At 48.1% G+C, this 20,000-nt stretch overlaps 2 protein-coding genes across 13 annotated transcripts in view; one reads left to right on the forward strand and one right to left on the reverse strand.

Moving 5' to 3' along the window:
* The window catches only part of rabgap1 (RAB GTPase activating protein 1), a 56,147-nt gene extending 54,228 nt beyond the window's left edge, over window positions 1-1,919 (forward strand). For all 4 annotated transcript variants that reach the window (XM_083669382.1, XM_083669383.1, XM_083669384.1 and 1 more), the window contains 3 exons: window positions 443-514; window positions 1,171-1,368; window positions 1,520-1,919. In XM_083669382.1, the coding sequence (XP_083525508.1) occupies window positions 443-514; window positions 1,171-1,368; window positions 1,520-1,642 (393 nt within the window). In that variant the 3' untranslated portion in view covers window positions 1,643-1,919. The remainder of the gene's footprint in view (window positions 1-442; window positions 515-1,170; window positions 1,369-1,519) is intronic.
* A 4,208-nt stretch (window positions 1,920-6,127) lies between these two features.
* Window positions 6,128-20,000, reverse strand: part of strbp (spermatid perinuclear RNA binding protein) — a 67,143-nt gene continuing 53,270 nt past the window's right edge. For 2 of the 9 annotated variants that reach the window (XM_083669362.1, XM_083669360.1), the window contains exons 14-19: window positions 18,938-19,087; window positions 18,658-18,792; window positions 18,036-18,176; window positions 16,131-16,266; window positions 15,702-15,752; window positions 6,128-10,935 (exon numbers count right to left, since the gene is read on the reverse strand). In XM_083669362.1, coding sequence (XP_083525488.1) covers window positions 10,841-10,935; window positions 15,702-15,752; window positions 16,131-16,266; window positions 18,036-18,176; window positions 18,658-18,792; window positions 18,938-19,087 — 708 coding nt within the window. In that variant the 3' untranslated portion in view covers window positions 6,128-10,840. Of the gene's footprint in view, window positions 10,936-12,775; window positions 13,154-15,701; window positions 15,753-16,118; window positions 16,270-18,035; window positions 18,177-18,657; window positions 18,793-18,937; window positions 19,088-20,000 lie in introns of those variants that run through there. The other 7 variants (XM_083669358.1, XM_083669357.1, XM_083669356.1 and 4 more) reach the window with 5 other exon arrangements.

Here is a 20,000-nt window from a genome sequence, read left to right on the forward strand (position 1 = left end):
CTGCTGCTGTTGATCACGTGTCCCAGTTAGAAGGCTAATTTCCCGTGGATCTCCCGGTGAGTGAGTGAGAGAGTGAGAGAGGTGGTGGTTCTCTAATGACGGGAGCAGTGGAGCGTTGCTGCTAATGAACTTACCGTAAGAGGATGGAGCCATGGATTACTCTGACGGAGGGGGGGGGGGGAGTAGTCCTTGAGGGAGAGAGAGAGGGGGGGGGGAGGCATTGTTTCTGTTAGTGTGTTGACTTAACCATCCTTATGACAGCTGAAGACTTGGCAGGTTCATGCCCTTTCTATTTGGAGCACATGTGTCCAGCTACAGTGGTTCCTTGAGGTAGGCCAGGGTTAACAGTACCACAGTATCACTGCAGCATGTGTATGAGTTGATCTAAGGGCATTAACCTTTGACCTAAGGGCATTAACCTCAGTCCTGTGTGCCCGTGTAGATCTGCTCCCAGCTGAGCGAGCGTCTGGAGAAGCAGCAGACGGCCAACAAGGGAGAGCTGGAGAAGATCCGGGTGAGTCGTCCCCCCGCCCCCCCCCGCCGCCGCCTCAGTCACATGACGTGATCACATGATCTAATAATGACACACGGCTACAGCCCGCCGGAGGAAGGCGGCGTACACAGATGGTAACGTCTCAGGGTTCTCCCCAGGATTGTTTTTTTCAACTTTTGATAATGGATTGCATCATCAAAACCTGACTCGTGTTTATTCGTGTCAAAAATGCGCCAAAAAAATGCAGCGAAAACGCTGAATTCACCGAAGAACATCATAACGCTCTCGCTTTCGTTTTTAACGACGGTGTCGTCGGCGATCAAAGATCGTTACTCTGTCATTACTGAATATCTAGTTTAATTTGCCTTAAAAGGTTTACATAGTGACGCTGCCACTCTTCCGTTCTTTGGGGGAGAACCCTGTGTCGGTTTGTACTCTTGAGAAGCTGAGAACGGTCACTTGAATACTAAGAGAGGCCATCAGCCTGCCACTTAGGACCCCCATCATCACCCCCACACTGCCACACTGCTCATTACTGCAGCCTGTACTTACTCAATTCACACTCGCCACACACAATGATGGGGGGGGGGGGGGGGGGAGGGAGGGAGGGAGGGAGGAGAAGAAGGAAAGAGGGAGGGAGAAAGGAGATTGATTGACTGATCTGTTGTGCTGTGCAGATGAAGGTGGAGGGCTGTGACAAGTGCAGCGTGCTGTTTAACAAGGAGGGTCGTCTGAAGAAGGTGAGTGTGGCCAAGGAGGGCAGCGAGGAGGAAACGGATGAGGAGAAGGAAGGTCTGAAGAACCAGCTGAGAGAGATGGAGCTGGAGCTGGCTCAGACCAAACTACAGCTGGTGGAGGCCGAGTGCAAGATCCAGGTATGGGTGCCAACGCTAACCGCCATAGCTAGCCTCCTAGCATTCCCCATTTGCTCAAACCTATGTTCATTCGTGATTCAGTCATGCTGCATCATGTGTCATTGTAACCTTAGTCCTGGGTCCTCCGTCTTGTGTGTTTTGTGTGTTTTAGGACCTGGAGCACCACCTGGGTTTGGCTCTGAATGAGGTCCAGGCAGCCAAGAAGACCTGGTTCAACAGGACGTTAACTTCCATCAAGACCGTAACAGGAGCGCAGGGCAAAGAGACGACCTAACCTGACCACCCTCCTCCCCCCCTCAACCACAAGACTGTCTGCTCCCCCTCCCAAACGTGTCCCTGCCCCTGCCCCTGCCCACACCCGGCCTCCCCTCCCCTCCCCATCCCTCCCCCTCTCCCCTCCCCCTTGGTCAGGGGGTACCACCCGCTTACTGGACCAGAGCGCGCCACACCGGGGGTTTTAAAAAAGGACTTAAGCTCATTGGTACCACTGCCCCAAAAGAAACAAAGTACTTACTTTAAAAAGAAACAAAAAAAAAGAAAAGGAAAGAAAGGCTCCCATGTTTAGTCTTTATACTACTGATATTTAACAGGTAAGGAAAGGGCTTCTACAGCTGCATACCTGAACTGTCCTTCCAGCCATTGGAAGAGAGAAAACACTCCATTTTACTGTCCTACTCCAGACTATTTGCACAACAACAACAGCAACAACTCAAACTGTAATTTAGGTACTACGAGAGCTAATGGCCTCCTTTTCAAACTGAGCTTTTCTAATTTCCGTTCGAAACAATATATTTCTTTTCTATATTATGTAACTATGAACATGCTTATGTATAGACGTGTTTGTGCAAGGATGAGTCTGAGCACACCCGTGAGTGTGTGTGTGTGTGTGTGTGTGTGTGTGTGAGTGTGTGTGAGAGAGAGAGCATTAAGGTGTGCGTGTGTATACCTGTGAGCGTGTGCATGTTTGTATGGATGATCATGTTTTTTCAAGCATCTGCCGTTCCTGTGAACTTGTTGCTCTGAACATGAGAGGAGCTGGCTGCTGTGGGCTGAGGTGGGAGACAGACAGAGGAGCTTTATGACGAAGCCTTGATGTGAAGGTTGAAGTGATGATGTACAGAACTGAACAGTAGATACAGTAGATATATTAAAGCTGCGGCAGTAGCAGAGGCTGACCACTAGTGGGCGCTGTCCTGTCCCGGTGGGTGCACTGGGTTGAAGCATGGATGCTCAGAAGCTGCAGAGATGGGTGTGTCCCGACCCTCACACCCCACCCACAGATGCAGAACCCTCCCCCTTTTAGGAACATACTCCTCCCCCTGGCCCTGACTCCTCCTCTCTGAGAGCAGCTGCTCCCCCTGGGTGAACCCAGCGGTCAGGGTCAGATTTTAAACCATGTTAAGTTATAGTGGCTCCACAGCACTCCAGACACTAGGCAATGAGCCCACTCTCCCAACATAAACACTGGTGCGTTCTAGTCATACTGAGTTTCCCACTTAAACACTTGAACATGAAATAAGCACTTGAACGTGTCTCCAAGTCGGATCTCCAAGTGGGAATCTCGGGGTAGAAGGTTGATACCCGAGTTACAAGTTGTGATGTTTTCTGGAACGTTGCACCTTCTCTGTGGAGAAATGGCTGCCAAAACACAGATTTTTATTAAATACTCAACAGTTTAATCATTTCTGTAAAGTTTTAACATGGTTGACAAATACGTTGCCCAGATGTGTCTATAATGAAATAAGGAGCTTCAAAAGTAGAAACGTTCTTAGTGAGCTAGCTGAAATCATATTGGTTGAAGAGTTGTTGACATCAGAAGGACTTGAACTCGTTCATGTTGTATGTACGACATTACCAACGTCACCAACTGTGGAGCTGTGTGAAGTTTCCAAGGGGGACTAAAACACACCAATAGGCAGATCCACATCGACACATATATGATACACACGCCACAGGCACACCTAGCTGCACTTCTGAGAGGGAACACACACGTGTAGTGGTGACGGAGAGAGCAAGCTGAGGTGAAGGTAAACCTGTCAGCTCATTAGGGGTCAGGGGTCGCTGGTGTTCACTCTTCAGGAGTCTGGCTGCGGGCTGGGTTCATTGGGAGGTGGGGGGGGGGAGGGGGGTCCTTGCACCTTATTCATATTTCTACTGGGATCTGACTTGCTTAAGTCTTTGTTTGATGTCAGTGGAAGGAAGGCCTGTGTATGCTGAGAAGAGCAAGGGGGCCATTCCGAAAGGCACTAGGTTGTACATAAGAAGCATTATGATATGATACGTTTTTGTTTATTATTTTGTATTTCTACTCTCCTCTGTAACTGTACTAATGTTGCCTAATTGTACTGTGTTACAGATTTAAATGACATGTTTTTTGCTCAAAGCTTCCGTCTTAAATGTCAGACTGCTGTCTCATCCATTACATGCCAAAATGTACCTTCATCAAACATTAAAGGAAGTGTGGACATTGTAATAGTGTAGGTTGCATTGTGTATACTTCATATTTCAATATAAAGCTATGAACACAGGACCTTGTTTGTTTCTTTATTTGGCTGCTAAATGAATGGAACACTTTTTGATGACCCCTCCATGAGGTCTGCTCCATGATCAACAGGGTAGGACTGACAGGGAAGAGATGTGAGAGAGAGGGACCATGGAAACTAAGTAGGCCAGGGTTAGCCAAGCCAAGCTAATGTTGTTGTGCAGGGATGGGGGTGTTCTCCATGCTGTGGTGGGGGTGGGGATGAGGAGGGAGGGAGTGGGGATGAGGAGGGAGGGAGTGGGGATGAGGAGGGAGTTGATCTGGTGTTTCTGCTTTCCTCGAAGATGTAGGAACTAGATAAGAAATGGCCTCTCGATGCTCCTCCACAGCTCACTTGTAACCTCATCAAAGTCAGTATCACTGACACCCAAGAGGAGTGAAATATGCATTGTGTCGTTATATTCAGCACGAACAACGTTTGTATGAAATCATCTCTAGAGGAAACTATTTATGTGGAATTTTGTTCCATGAAAAGCTCCCTCTTATTTTCAGGCTTTTCTTTGTGATTGTGTGTTGTTTAGAAAAACAAACTGTCTCCTCTCCTCCTTCAGTCAATCCCTCCTAACCCTGACATCCTAACGAGCTGCTTCCCTCCTGTGGGGAGAAATCTCCAAAGAGCTTTTTGCTTTGCTCTATTTTCATCCAACGTTCTTTGCCACCTTTCTTTTCTAGCCAGTCCCACAAAGAGTTTCCTTTCTGTTAGTGTTTCAGTAAGGAGCTATTTTTACCTGTCAGTTGTGGCTAATTTTAAATGTACAGTGTGTATGGATTGTGGCTTTGGCTTTCATATATCATTTAGAGTGTTTATAACTTTGGGGCCCTGTGAAATTATCACCCCGGGTGGAGGCTGGGGGGGGGGGGGATCAGGCTGGGTTTCTACTGCAGCTGGGGGGCGCGAACCGTGGGAAACCTGGTAACGGCCACAGAATAACAAGAGTCAGCATTACACAATTAAACAACCCCCCCCTCCTCTGACCCCGACTTACACCGCTTAAAAAAAAAAAAAAGTTGAGGGAGACCAGACAGGTTCACACCGGTTTGGCATTAGAGAGGTACCCCCCCCCACCACCACCCCACCCCACCTCAACCATCCACTCACCAATCACTTCTGCTTAACGCTGATGCAGGGAGAGGTGTCACTCAATACAGACCCTCCAGGGCCAAAATAGGAGTGTCCTGGCTGGGCCTGGACACGGAGCTGCGTGCTGAGACCCTCGTCCTGCTGGCTGCTTGCTGCTGATGACTTTCCCAGATGGCGGCTGTCTCTAATAAACAGCCAGGCTGGCTCTCCTTCAGTACGGTGCAGCCAAACTGGAGAGGACCTCCTCCAAGCTCCTCCCCAGTGACGCTAAATCAGCCAATCTGCGTCTCGCCTTACACATGCTCTTTAACAGCTGTTTAAGGGGCAATCAAGATGTCTGCACTTCTTCCTTAATTTTCCATCTGTACTGTACCCATGGTCCTACAGTATTCATGTGTGGATACATGTGCCTGTGCATAAGGGTCTAATGATTAGACTCTAATCCATCCAGTCATTCTGGCTTTGTCAGTAGCGTTGGGTCAGAGTGTGGCTGCCAGGTGACCCAGAGAGATGGAACCCAATACAGGTGCAGAGAGTTGAGGGCTCAGGTTTGTTGAGACTGCTTGTAATGCAACCAGCATCAAATGACTGAGGTGACGGACCGGTGTCCTCTTACTCAGCAGAAACCTACTCCAGCTCATGCAGAGGCTAATAAGAGTATGTGGTGGTTATTTATACGGTAACTTGTTAAGTTCACCTGATCTGTTGCGTGGTCCTCAAATGTTAGGGGTTTGATTTGATAGAGTGGTGAGAGTGGTACCAACGCACATATTCCCATGAGTTGATATTAATTGGATCAAACTGTCATCATGTCAGTAGATGTTGCCACTCCTGAATCTCAGTGACAAGTCAGTAATGACTCAGGATTATCATTTACAGCCTCTGCTAGTGTTGAATATCAGCCATGACACCGAATCCTCTGACTCTCTCCACAGTTATGCTGTCCCTAAATGTGATTGACAGGTGCTTTGCTTACTGACAGGTTGTATTCCTCATTATTGGGCTGTATATGTATATCACTACATTTATAAGCATTAAACTTGCCATCAAGTATCCTAACGATCTTTCTACTTCTGAACAATCTGTAATAATCAGAGAACAAAGACCAGATAGTAAAAACACCACACAGCAATACATTGTTTATAAGCTGCATTTATTTCATGTTTTAAAAAAAAAAGAAAGAAAAGTTGACACTTTCAGAGATTCAGCACTTTTTATTTTTTTCAAGCATAAATTATGGCAAATACAGTGACAAACAGATCACCAGGGTGATTTTTTTGCTACTAATTGAATACCACAGCTAGCAAACATCTACTGCCGTCATTTCAATTGGCTTCTATTTAAGCACGGCTCTCTCGTGGAGGTTGTGCATGATCACCACTTCACATAGGATTACCTTGATAACTTTTATAGTTCAAATTGATATAATTCATTTATGCCACATCGTTAAAAAGTGCGAGACACACAACTCAAGACTATTTGGGCTGTTCGTCTCCTCCTCCTGTCAGAATCAAACTGAAATGAGTTCTATTTACAAAAAAAAGATGGAAGAGCCCATCACTCATACCGTAAGACGTCACGCTCGCCAAAAAAGTAATAAATAAGAGAAAATGTAAACACAAATAGGCTGAAGTGCCCAAATGACTCGAGTAGTTCAAAAAGATCTATATATTCATATATATAAGTATATATATATATAGTCTGTATTTATGTCTTTCCTATGGTTATACATTCTACTCTACGACAACAGTGTACATTCCGAAACCAAAAAGTTTAGGAGGATATTGAACATTGACGGTCAGAGATCCTGGAGCAAGCTTGTAATGCCTGCGTGTGATTGGTTTCCACTGGTGACAGACAACTTCCGTACTCAACCCTGAACTATGTGCTGCTTAGAGGACAGTCATCTTTGCAAACCCCCCTGCAGCCGAAAGAGGATCCAACTCTATTTCAGCCCCGCAGGCACACAAATTGAATTACCAGCTTTCTAGTGTGTACTGGTCTCCCACACAAGTCCCTTTCCCTTTCAGTGAAACATAAAAGAGTATTACAGATTTCCACGTAGAAAATAGGTAGACAACTTACAAGAGATATGCATTGCTACAGCCCATTCGAAAGCACCAAGGTACAGCATGGGGTTTAAGTGTGTTTATCAGTAATAAATGGCTCCTGTCCTACTGTGTCTGCACCAGGGGGAAGCTGTTGGAGGTAGAAATCGGAGGACGGGCTCAGTTTGATACCGTTCCTCATTCTGTTCCATGCATTACAATGAGGCCGTCTTCCAATGTCTCCTTCCAACTGTTCTGAACTACACAGCTTGTGGCGCCACTAAATACAATCTTTCAGCTGGGGGAGAGAGCCTGTGGATAAGAGAACGCGCTCTACTGTCCTTTTGTGGTCCTGGGGTTGTACCAGACTATGAGGGGAGTTTGTGAGTGGGCTGTAATAACTGGCTAGAGTGTGTATTTGAGTGTGTGCCCAGTGGCCCTGAGTAGGAGGTGGTGAATATTGCTAGTATGGTTTTGTGCTTGTTGTATCCCTTTGTCAAGTAGGACCTCATTCACGGGGGACTTCCAAGGAGCATTGGGACGAGGTTACAATCAATCAGGTGAATCAATGATATATCATTCTAACAAACACACTTAGCACTTTACGAGCCTTTTAGCAGGACTGTAATAAATGTGTTTTCCCCCTAGGAGCCTCACTCCCAAGGCCTACTCATTATTGCGATATGTCTCAAGCCACTTCTTACGATGCCTGGTGTTCAGGAAATGCAGCTGTGTAGTTGTCTAGCCAGACAGCAGTAGTGCTGTTTCTCTGTAGGCTACAGGTCATTAGCCTGGGCTGCCTCTGATGCGAGCGGGGAGGGGGAGGGGGAGGGGGGAGGGGGGGGGGGGGGATTAAAAGGCAGCACTCAGAGAAATATGACGTCCAGTTATTTATATGGGCCATCGGGCTGGAGCACGTCTCCACAGCCCTCAGAGAGAAGAGAGGAGGGGAGGATGCTGTAGGGAGACAGGGGCGTCTGTCTGGGGAAGGGTGGAGGAGTCTTCCCATGCCAGCACAGCCGAGGGTGCATCAGAACCACAAGTGCTGTACCATATGGTCTTTCTTCAGACATGAAACTCGACCCGATTGGTGTTCTTGGACTTTTGATTAATCCTTGACATATATAACTTTCCCCTCTATGCAGGCCTATGGTTATAGTATACACATAGACATTCTAGACAATAACTATCTCTAAAAAGACCAATAAGATACTACAATAGGGATTAAGCATACAGTATGTCTTGATTGACAGCTGCCAATCATAGCAACACTAAAGATCAGAAAGGGGCTTGTGTGTTTGACAACCATATAGTTAACTGGACTACCAAACATCTGAAAATGTAAATGTGAAAATACATCAGTTCTCTGCCTCCCGTGAACAGAACAATTGTCATCAACAACTTACCTACAGTACATCAGACTTACCCAGATTTCAACCCTAACTGATTGAAGTTACCAGTCTTGAAAATGACATGTTGAGGCTCAATAGCTTTCCCACATTATTTAAAACAAATAATAGAATGCAACATTCAAATTGACAAATACAGAAGATCAAAGTGGCGTGGAGATCAAGGAAGAGGAATCAAAGCTTTTGATTTACATTCTGTAATATTTCAGCCTCTCCTTCTGACTGACTCATTTTTCTTTCTTTTTTTTTTTTTTCTTTTTTTTTAAAGGCTGCCGTGTGGAACATCGAACAAATATGAGTCGCCATCAGAAGCTTTGTAGGCAACTGAAGCCACATACGTAGCGTGTGTGTGCATGTGTGTGTACAAGAACATGTATCTTCAAACCAGCACATAAAGCTATGCGCCTCAATGGCTTGGGCTATTAAGTCACTCGTTTTGGGTATTGTGGACAATAACCTTCTACCGTGTGTATTTTCTACCATTTTCTATCTTACCAGTGGTCAGACTGTGTGGTTAAGCAGATGTTTGTATCAGTCTACTATGTTGACAATGACAAATTATATTGGATTTGGGTTTGATTGAACATTATGTTTTGCAGCTCAACTCCACTGTAGAAATAAGGTAATAAACATTCAAATATGCTTAATATGATCTGTACTGTACGTTGTGATCCATCTGCATACAGGACCTGGTGAACCACCCTGGTAAATAAAGGATAGTCACTGTTCCATGTGTGGTCTTGATGCTGGGTTGGTAATCTGGCTAGGCACTGTAGTTCACCACCATGCTGTATGGTTTACCCCCACACAAACTCATTAACTACACTTCACTCTGGTTTCCTATCAGTTGAGCATTAAATATAGATATATAGTGTACTAGAGAGGGTAAGGCAGGGGGGGGTTTAGGAAACAACTGGGTCCTGTCTGTTCTGACTTTTGCAGTCGAGCTTCTGTTGGGAGTCCCCCCCCTTTAATTAGTTAGCCGTTAGTGTGGTGACAAGGCTGTGACAGAGCTGTGTCAAGCCTGCATTGGCAGACGCGGTAAGCCCTGTGCGTGTGTGTGTATGGATCAGCAGCATGCCTTCCGCAGTGGAGCGAAGGAGGGAGGGATATGGCGGAGGAGGAGGAGGAGGAGGTGGTGGTGGTTCAGTATTGGAGGCCACCTCTACAAGCTGAGAAACTGTGCTTTTGGACCCACATAGCAGGCCAGAGAGGACTGTGGTGGTCATAGGGGAGGGGGGAGGGGGGCGGAGGAGGGGGGGGGGGGACTCTCGCTGCCCAACAACAGACCCAGTTTATGAGAGAGAGAGAAAGAAAGGAAGAGAGAGAGAGAGCGTACAGCACAGATACAGTACAGTACAGTATAGTATAGTATAGTATGTTGCTAGTGAGACTGTAGACCAGTGCCAAATGTTGCACTGTCCAAGTGTGCTTTCTGATAGAAAAGGTGTGTGGAGTCACACAGAGTGTGTGTTGGGGTGTGCGTGTGTGTGTGCATGCGTGTCTCTTTGTGTGTGTGTGTGTGTGTGTGCGTGTCTGCGTGCATGCATGCGTGTCTCCGTGTGTATGCGTGTCTCCGTGTGTGTGTGTGTGTGTGTGTGTGTGTGAGAGAGGGCGGGGGGCTGGACTGAGTGGCTCTCATCCAGGACCGTGCTAGTGGGCCTCAGGCTGGACAGAGCATGCTCAGAAAGGCCCAGACGAGGAGACCGGCCAAAGGAAGGAAGCATCACTAAGCTATTCTATTAGCACAGGTTAAGAAACAGGGTTCATATTGCATGTTCTAGTACTAGATTAAATTGCTCAGTGTATATAAAATTGGAAGAAAGCTATATCGTGGGATTACAATTACATTTCACTTTGTAATTCTAAAATAATTTATACCAATGATAATTATATATATTTACATAACTACATCATAGAATAGTATCAACACATAATATTTATAGAAACATATACCATACATATATATGCATATATTCCATGGTATAGTCACACATACACACACACACAATGAATATACAATTGAAATGAAATATATTGCAATGCTGTGTTGGGTAAGACTCAATTGAACATTCACATCATCATCTCAAGTAAGCTTGAAGCCAGAAGTTCAGGTGTATTGCTATATAGGAAAGACCCAATGGTCCCTCAGCCTTTTAGATGCAGCTGAAGTTCGAAAAAGTCAAATTGCGTATTGCTTGTTTTTTGTTTGTTTCCATTGTTGGGGGGGGGGGGGGGATATTTGGGTTAAAGAGGAGGGTGAGAGGAGTTTGACCGCTCTGCCTCTGCACGCGGTGGAGAGAGAGAGACAGACAGCCTGGTCAAGAAGCCTGGAGCGGTTCGGTTTCGGTTCGGTTCGTACGACCGTTTAGAGCCACACAACCTGATGGTTCTAGAAGTCAGAGAAGAGATCTTGAGGACCCAAGTGAATAATAAAAGGTGCGATGGTCCGAGGCTGGTAAAAGGGATTGTCAATGAAAAGACCACCTACAGTGAGGAAAAGAGCAGAGAGACTGCAATTAATGTGGGTTCCTATAGGAGGCATCATGTCCATACGCTCCCATTCTTTGTCTCTGCTCTTTCAGGCTGTACGTGGGGTTTTCATTGCACTGGGGGGGGTATTCAGGTTAATAAAAGACATCAACAACTTAAGTTGCAACGGTTACCACTTCTGACAAACCGAAATAAAATCAAAAGGAAAAACTATTGGAGAAAACAAACAAACAAACAAACTTGGAGCTCATTCATTTGAGATAAAAGCAGAGATATGTGATAAATTATGTAGCAACTTTAAAGTTTTAGAAGACAATGTGGTTAGTACATAACTCTGACAAATCAAATCAAATGTGATTTTGGAGAGAGTATAGTACAGTTACGATGGGGGCCATCGCGACGAGAGACGGGGAAGGGTGGAAGTCCTGGGAGCTTCCCCTGTCACCCAAGTGTCCCCTGCTCAACCAGCCATTGGACAGGACACGGAGGCCTTTGACCCAATGGCTGCGCCTCATGGCTGTAACCATGGAGACGGCTGTCCAAAACGGACCACTCCCGGGGGGTTTCTCTCGTTGACATGATGACCACACCCCCAGCCACGGGCCAGCACAAGCCTTCCTCCAGAGGGCTCACTATTTCCCTATATGACCCCTGACCCCCTGGTTGGATCCTGGGCTCTTTAAACCTCTTATCGGGATACATATGGGGGAAATAAATATGAATGTATTTATATTCTTTTGGGAGAGTACACAATGGATGGGAGGGGCCAGTGAGCCATGATGCAGGATAAGGAGAGGAGAGAAGAGGGGAAGTGGAGCCAACGTTGTGAAGGTAGCTTGTGCTGGCCCATGGGAGAGGACAGACTTAGACAGCTGACACTGAGACACTCACCAAAAACAAACACAAATAAAAAAATTTAAAAAAAAAAAAAAACAGACAACGACAAAAAAAAAACAGGACAATTGGGTAGCAAGTCTCCATTGGGTCCCTTGTTGCTGCTTTCGATTCTCCGGTGTGTACAGGTAGCTGTGTGTGAGTGTTCCGGTCGTGTATGCTGTGCTGTAGGGTGCTGTAAGGTAGGGGTGCTGTTGGAAAGGACACCAGCCAACTAACCAGCCATATCAGATTCCCCTGTGCTGTGCTGTGCTGTGCTGTGCTGTGCTGTGCTGTGCTGTGCTGTGAGTGACGGAACCTCTATGTGCTGTGTGACAGCCTCTGAGGGAGGAGGGGCTTGTGTGACAGCCTCTGAGGGAGGAGGGGCTTGTGTGACAGCCTCTGAGGGAGGAGGGGCTTGTGTGAAGGTGGGTGACACCATTAGGAGCTTTTAGCAGAATAACCAGTGTGAGTGTGAGTGCTGTTGCTACCCTTAAGCTCTGCTACTAGGTGACTGTAACCTCTGGTGCTAAGCCCTACACCACTTCTGCCCTCTGCTGCTCTCTACATCCTGTTCATGCCAGCGGCATTTCCTGTCCAGGCCATGCAGCTTCCTGTGACTGCACATTATGAAACAGCTTCTCCAGCCACTACAAGCCAAACAGAAAGTGTTAGTTCGCCTAGCGCAGGCTCTACGAGGAGTCTAATGTCGCTACTAGGCTAGGGGCCCTTGATTCACATATACACCAGGCAGTGCTCAGCTTTTTTAGGAGATAAAGGTTTATTTGTCCACAATGGTATAATAATAGTATAATCATAATTATACTTATACATCCTTCACACAGCTCTCATTATTTTTACAGAGAATGTGTCTGTGTCCAATTGCACAAAAGGCCTAAAACCTTCCTACAGGAGAAGAAATAACAATAATAACAAAAAGGCTGATATAATTTAGATTCAAAAAAATGAGGTAACAATTCACAGTACAAATCCTTCAAGTTTTCCTTTAAAGAGCTTTAAACCTGCAGTTTTTTTTTTAATTCGTAAAAGGTGGAAACAGTAAGAAAAAAACCAACAAAAATAAAATGCACTTTTACAAATGTGTCTTCTGCTCAAAAAAAAAAAAAAGTCCTTAGTTCCACACCCTGGATATGTTGGGAAAACAGACTCAGATTTCCCTTCTTTAAAAAAAAAAAAAAAAAAAAGAAAGAAAAAAAAAAGAAAGAAAAACAAAAGCGGGGTGTTTTTTTGTGGCCCCTGTGCTAAAAGAACTGGTAGTGGGGGACGGGGTAGGCAGGCATTTTCATGACAGGCAACAGAAGCATTCTCTTGGGATAACCTAGAGAGGAGACACGAAAAGAGCACTCCGCATGAGTCCAGTAACTATAGCGACCTACAGCAGTACCTAGCTAGACACCCAGGGGGAGGCTGCTGGAGGTAGAAATCAAGAGGCCGGGCTCATTGTCTGATTCCGACCTCCACCAGTTTGACACCATTCCTCAGTGCGCCTCAAGCATTACAGTGAGCCCGTCCTCCGATTTCCACCTCCACCAGCCTCCCCCGCTAGACATTGCCTGTGTTGTAGTAGCTACCTAGGTACCTAGCTAGACATTTCCTTTGTGCAGAAGCTACAGCAGACGGTAGGAGCCTACCGTAGGAGGGGGACACGGTGAGTGTGTGAGTGTGTGTGAGTGGGTGAAGGTAAGTGAGAGGAGAAAGGAGTCAACTGAAGCGTCTGGGTATTGATGAGGACACTCAACTGAGTCAGTAACTTCACCTCTGCACTAACCTTGTGTTAGTCACTGGACTATTGAAGAAAGAAAAAAATAATATATATATATATATATATATATAAGATAAAAAACTAAAAGAACCTTGGAGTAATGTGTGTGTTCTGATTGTTGTATGTGTTGTAGACGGTGAGAGGGGAGGAGTAGAGGTGTACCTCTGAGGCTGCCCAGGCCAGGGCTGTGGCTGGCTGGTTTGTTTGTTTGTTTACTGCAAGTGCACCGTATATGTGTGGGGTTATGTTCTTATGGTCTGGCTGGTGTGGTCGTGAGCGCGGTTGCGGTTCTAGTCGAGTCGTGTGTGTTGCTCAAGTGAGTGTGTGTGTGTGTGTGTGTGTGTGTGTGTGTGTTTCTCACAGTCTTGAACCCATTTAAGAAATCACAAAGCAGCAACAGGAGCCAAGACGGTCACAGCAGCATCAGATGACGGTAGTGGAGGGGGTGGGCTTAGACTGACACATGCAAACAACAGCTTTCAGAAGCTCTGGGGGAGGGAGGGAGGGAGGGAGGGAGGGAGGACGGGGGAGGGGAGGGAGGACGGGGGGGCACATCATTTCACAGCCAAATACCAGACCTCCTTCATGATGGGGGGGGTGGGGGTGAGGGGGGGGGGTAAAGGAAAAGTCGTTATGTAGTAGGGGGAGAGGAGGCCACTGGGGTTAAACTACACCACTCAGCTCCCCTCCGCTGCAGAGAGAAGGGAGGAGGGAGGAGGAGCCCTCTAGAGAAGGGAGCGGGGTGGGCTCTCCTGAGTGTGTGTGTGTGTGTTGTGCCCAGTTGGCCCACTCCCCCCGGCACATAAGACTCATTCAAAGCACCCAGAGACAGGCGGAACTGGGGAGCCTGCCAATGCCACGCACGCACCACACAAGACTCTGACTGTTCTACCCTGAGGAGTGTGTGTGTGTGTGTGTGTGTGTGTTTGTGTTTGTGTGTGTGAAAGAGAGAGATTAAGAGATAGTTTGACAAAAACTGCATGCCTTTGTGATAATTGTGTGTATGTGTATGTGTTTGTATGTAAACAGGATGTGTCTGCTTGTGTGTGTGTGTGTGTGTAAACAGGATGTGTCTGCTTCTGTGTGTGTGTGTGTGTGTGTGTGTGTGGCAGTCCTCTGCTGGATAGAGTTATGCTGTGTGTGCGGGACAGCGTCTGGCAGCGATAAAAGAGACACTATGGGAGACATTTAAACCCTCCAGAGCTGTTACATGCCACCGGCCCCGGCGCTGAGCTGACCTGACCAGCCCCTTACTCTCCGGGGGCGCTGACTGTGTGGTCAGGTAATCAACACAGCACCCTCAGACCCATACGTAGGGACGTGGTGGAGCTGGGGTCGGTACTGGACGTGGCGTGAGTCTATAGAGTCTGTAGGATTGTGTCATGCATGGAAGTACATAGTGGAATGCGGTTAGTCGGTACTGTAGGTAGAGTAGCGTGGTGTATAGGCCAAAGACCTGTGTGTGTGTGGGTGTGTGTGTGTGGCATTGGGTCTCTGGGCAGCTTTGAATGGGGGTATCAGTTGGCTGTAGACAACAGGGCTACACTGTGGAGGAGGAGGAGGAGGAGGAGGAGGAGGAGGAGAGATCCAGATGTCCAGACAGAGTCAGGAGGAGGGGGGGGGGGGAGGAGGAGGAGCAGGGTGGAGGAGAAGGAAGAGAAGGAGGAGAGGAGGAGGATGGGGGAGGAGAAGGAAGGAGGAGAGGAGGGAGGAGGAGGAGGGGGGAGGGGGTGGAGGAGGAGGATGGGGGAGGAAGAGGAGGAGAGGAGGAGGAGGAGGATGGGGGAGGAGGAGGATGGGGGAGCGGAGCAGGCAGACTAACGAGCAGCAGCAGCGTTCGGACACTCAGGCCAAGAAGCACAGCGAGGCTTGCTCCAACCACAGTAAGAACCAAAAGGTTATGATCGGTTTGAACACTTCTTCTTTTTTTTTTGGTGTGATTTTTTTTCACCCAATTCAAAAAATTTGGTAACTCAATGGCACTGTATTGATCTCCAGTAGGGCCTTGGACAGGTGTGGGGACGATTAGAAGAGAGAGACTGTTTGGACCCTAGACTCTGAGAGGGTGGGGAAGGAGGAGGAGGGGGGGGGGCGGGGGGCTTACCGTAGGCCGGGGCGGCAGCGGCCGCACTGTATCCATACGGGTTGCCGAAGCCTGTGAGATACGTTAAAGATATGGACTGTTAGGGAGGGTTGCTATGTTACTGGACACACACCCAGTCACACACACCCTGTAACAAACACACGGACACACCCAGTCACTCTCTCTCACACACACACACACACACACACACACACACACCCAGTCACTCACACACACACACACACACCCAGTCACTCACACACCCAGTCACTCACACACACACACACACACACACACACACACACACACACACACACACACACACACACACACACACACACACACACACACACACACTTCAAATAACCATTGTGATGGGTATGGGAAACACAAGGGATGGATACAGGAAACACAAGACAAACACACATCCAAACATACCCACACACACACCTGGTGTGACGTATCCCGGGGCAGCAGTAGCCGCGCTGACGAAGGCCCCTCTGGCCAGGGCTGCTCTCCCTCGCCCCCTGGCCACGTGGGCGGCTACCGCAGACGCTGCTGCAGCAGCAGCTAGAGCTCCTTTCGTCTGCTGAAACACACACACACACACACACACAGACACACACACACACACAGACACAGACACAGACACAGACACAGACACACACACACACACACACACACACACACACACACACACACAGACACAGAGACACACAGACACACACACACACACACACACACACACACACACACACACACACACACGTAGTGTTACTGCTAACGTAGGTGCTACACTGGGATGCAGTGCGTGCAAACGTGAACATGTGCTTTAGCGCAGTGATTAACATCAACAGCTGCCTGCGTGGAGGCAAACTGGAACTTCAAACGGATCAATTCCTGACGTTGAAGTTGTTTCATGTTGAGAGTTCTGTCCAATGTGAATATCTTTTGTGGGGGTTTGTCCTCTACAGTCCATTGTATTTGTTGGTTTATCAGATCGCGCTACTGTGTGTATAGTACTACTATTAGCAATGTTTCTGTTCCACACTATGAAGCTGGGTGGATGTTTTAAGCATCCAAGAAGCTTTGAAACCCATCATTCCAGGCTCTGTATGGTGCTCACGTACACGGATCAGAGACAAACAGACTGCGAACTAAATTGTACGTTGCGCGCTTGTGCAGCAGGTAACATCGAACGCAACGCAGTCTATCGGCTCTGTACCACGCCAGTCTCACAGATATGGATTTCACTCATTGGGAGTAGCAGGACTGTGAGGTACTTCTTAAGTAGAGCAATCAGAAAGTTGTAGGAGCAGGATTAATTAGGATGGCTTTTGGACTTGAGAAAGCTGCAGGCTGTGAGAGACTATTGGTCATTGATCCGATACAACAGAGGAGTGAGAAGCTTTACTACCAAAAGTGAATGTTATTAAGAAGGCAGGAGAGGAAGTATTGATAAGTGATCAACCTCCTACAGAAACACAGTGTTTAGAAGTGATTGAGGCTCCTACAGACACAGTATTTAGAAGTGATTGAGGCTCCTACAGACACAGTATTTAGAAGTGATTGGGGCTCCTACAGACACAGTATTTAGAAGTGATTGGGGCTCCTACAGACACAGTATTTAGAAGTGATTGGGGCTCCTACAGACACAGTATTTAGAAGTGATGGGGGCTCCTACAGACACAGTATTTAGAAGTGATGGGGCTCCTACAGACACAGTATTTAGAAGTGATTGGGGCTCCTACAGACACAGTATTTAGAAGTGATGGGGCTCCTACAGACACAGTATTTAGTAGTGATGGGGCTCCTACAGACACAGTATTTAGTAGTGATTGAGGCTCCTACAGACACAGTATTTAGAAGTGATTGGGGCTCCTACAGACACAGTATTTAGTAGTGATTGGGGCTCCTACAGACACAGTATTTAAGAGATGGGGCCCTCATGTAGACACAGTATTTAAGAGATGGGGCCCTCATGTAGACACAGTATTTAGAAGTGATGGGGCCCTCATGTAGAGACAGTATTTAAGAGATGGGGCCCTCATGTAGAGACAGTATTGATCCGACTGGGCTCACAGAGGTACCAGCGTTCTACGTGGGTTCTTCTCTACAGTGTCAGTACTGATGACCCCCCTGGGCGCTTAGTGGCGTAGCACACGAATGCGCATACCACGTAATCGTAAAAAGGTTCCTGGTTCGATTCCGACCCCCGACCTATCTTGCACGTCATCCCTCCTCTCTCTCTCCCATCCTTCCTGTCAATCTCTACTGTCTCTATCCCAATAAAGCAGAAATGCCCTAAAAACATATTTTAAAGGTACTGATGACCCTGGGCTGCTGGTGACTCACCTGAGGGACGATCTTCTTCTTCTTGTTTGCCGCCGCGTTGGGACCTGAGAACAGCTTCTCCAGGGCGGCCAGGGCGGCACTGGCCTTCGCCACCTTCTTATTGGGCCCCGCCCCGCGAAACTTCTGCCCATCCACCTCCACCTGGCAAAACACACAGACACAGACACACACACACAGACACACACGTAAGAAGTAGTACACACAGACACACAGACCCACCCAATCCTTCTCAATCAGTGGAGAGTCAGTCAGGACATATGCAAGTGATGTTAGTCAGACGTGACCTCCACTTCAGTGATGTTAATCAATCTGTGAGGCACTGAGGCGTGACGGAAAACAAACCAGACAGCAAGCAGACAGCCAGCAGACAGCCAGCAGCAGCCCTGGAGGAACAGCGCTGAGCACGGCTCACTCAGCTTGATTGACTGCTCTACTGTACGCCTGATGAGCCCCAACATCAGTCCATGGAGATAGAGTGAGTGAGTGAGAGTGTGTGTGTGTGTGTGTCTGTGTATGTGTGTGCGTGTGTGCGTGCGTGTGCACGTGCGTGTGTGTGTGTGTGTGTGTGAATGTGTATGTGTGTGCGAGTTAAGAAGGAGATGTTCGTGGCGTGAAGCCTCACCTCCATGACGAAGCGTTTGTCATGGCTGCCGCCGCTCTCTGAGATGAGCTCGTACTTGAGCCCCCTCCGCTTCTCGTTGAGCTCCATCACCGGGTTTTTACCGCTGGCCGTCAGAATGGGACCCTGAGTTCGGACCTGACCCCAGACGAGGGCAGAGAGGAAATCACATTACACAGACACACAGTATCGGATCAACAAGCAATCTCTGGTCTTTCTGCCTTTATGAGAGTAATCCATCAGCTGTGCGTGTGTGTGCGTGTGTGTGCGTGTGCGCGCGTACCTCCAGCGTGTTTGAGTCTGAGGAGTGTGTTGTGTTATTGCTCGAGTGTGTGGACGTCTCGCTCTTTCCCTCGCCGTCCGACTTCTCGTCGGCGCTCATTGATTCCAGGTCCGTGTCGAACCCGGTGGGGTAACCCATCGCCTGGAGGACCTGGTGTAGAGTAGGAGAGGAGGAGGAGGGCAGAGGAGAGGAGGAGGGGGGGGGGGGGAGGGGGAGAGGAGGAGGGGGGGGGGGGGGGGAGAGCAGAGGAGAGGAGGCGGAGGAGGAGGAGAGGAGAGGTGAGGAGAGGAGGAGGAGAGGAGAGGTGAGGAAAGGAAAGGAGAGGAGAGGAGAGGAGAGGTGAGGAACAGGAGGAGGATGGGAGGAGGATAGGAGAGGAGGGGAGGACGAGGAGGGGAGGAGGAGGAGGAGCAGTAGGAGAAGGGGAGGAGGAGGAGGAGGAGGAGATAGAAGAAGAGTGAGGGAGGGTCCATTTCCAACATGTGTGTCGACCCCTTGTCGTGATGCACCCCTTTGTGGGCTGCGTGGCTTAAATAGAACTAGAAACATAGAGCACTCCCATGTTCTATCACAAGACACCAGATTCCCGTCCAAGCTAATTCCCTGTCTCAGCCAGCGCCGGAGGGCCAGTGGACAGGGCAGGACAGGAGTGCCAGGTCTGCCCCAAATTGGTTCTAGCACTACTCTGAGCGAGCGAGACAGAGAGAGAGAGAGAGAGAGAGAGAGAAAGAGCCATTTATGGGAATCTGAGAGGGAAAGAGGATTATCCCGGCTCAATGCTCAGGAGAGCCTCTTTGTTCACAACGACGTCGGGATTACACAGATTTGGCCACCTTAACCCCTCCACAGCCGGTAGGGGGGTGAGGAGACATCCCTGACCACAGCTGGAACACATAAACACTGCACCCGTGATGACCACTCTCCCCCTCTCCCCCTCCCCTCTCCACCCACCAAGGCCTCTCTGTCTGGACTCAGCCCTGCTACCTAAACCAGACTGTATGGTCTCTGTACAGAACAACTTTTTACACACACAAATGCTCCTATAACATACAGTAAAACCCTC

The sequence above is a fragment of the Argentina silus genome (assembly GCF_951799395.1).
Source record: "Argentina silus genome assembly, chromosome: 5".
NCBI lineage: Eukaryota > Metazoa > Chordata > Actinopteri > Argentiniformes > Argentinidae > Argentina > Argentina silus.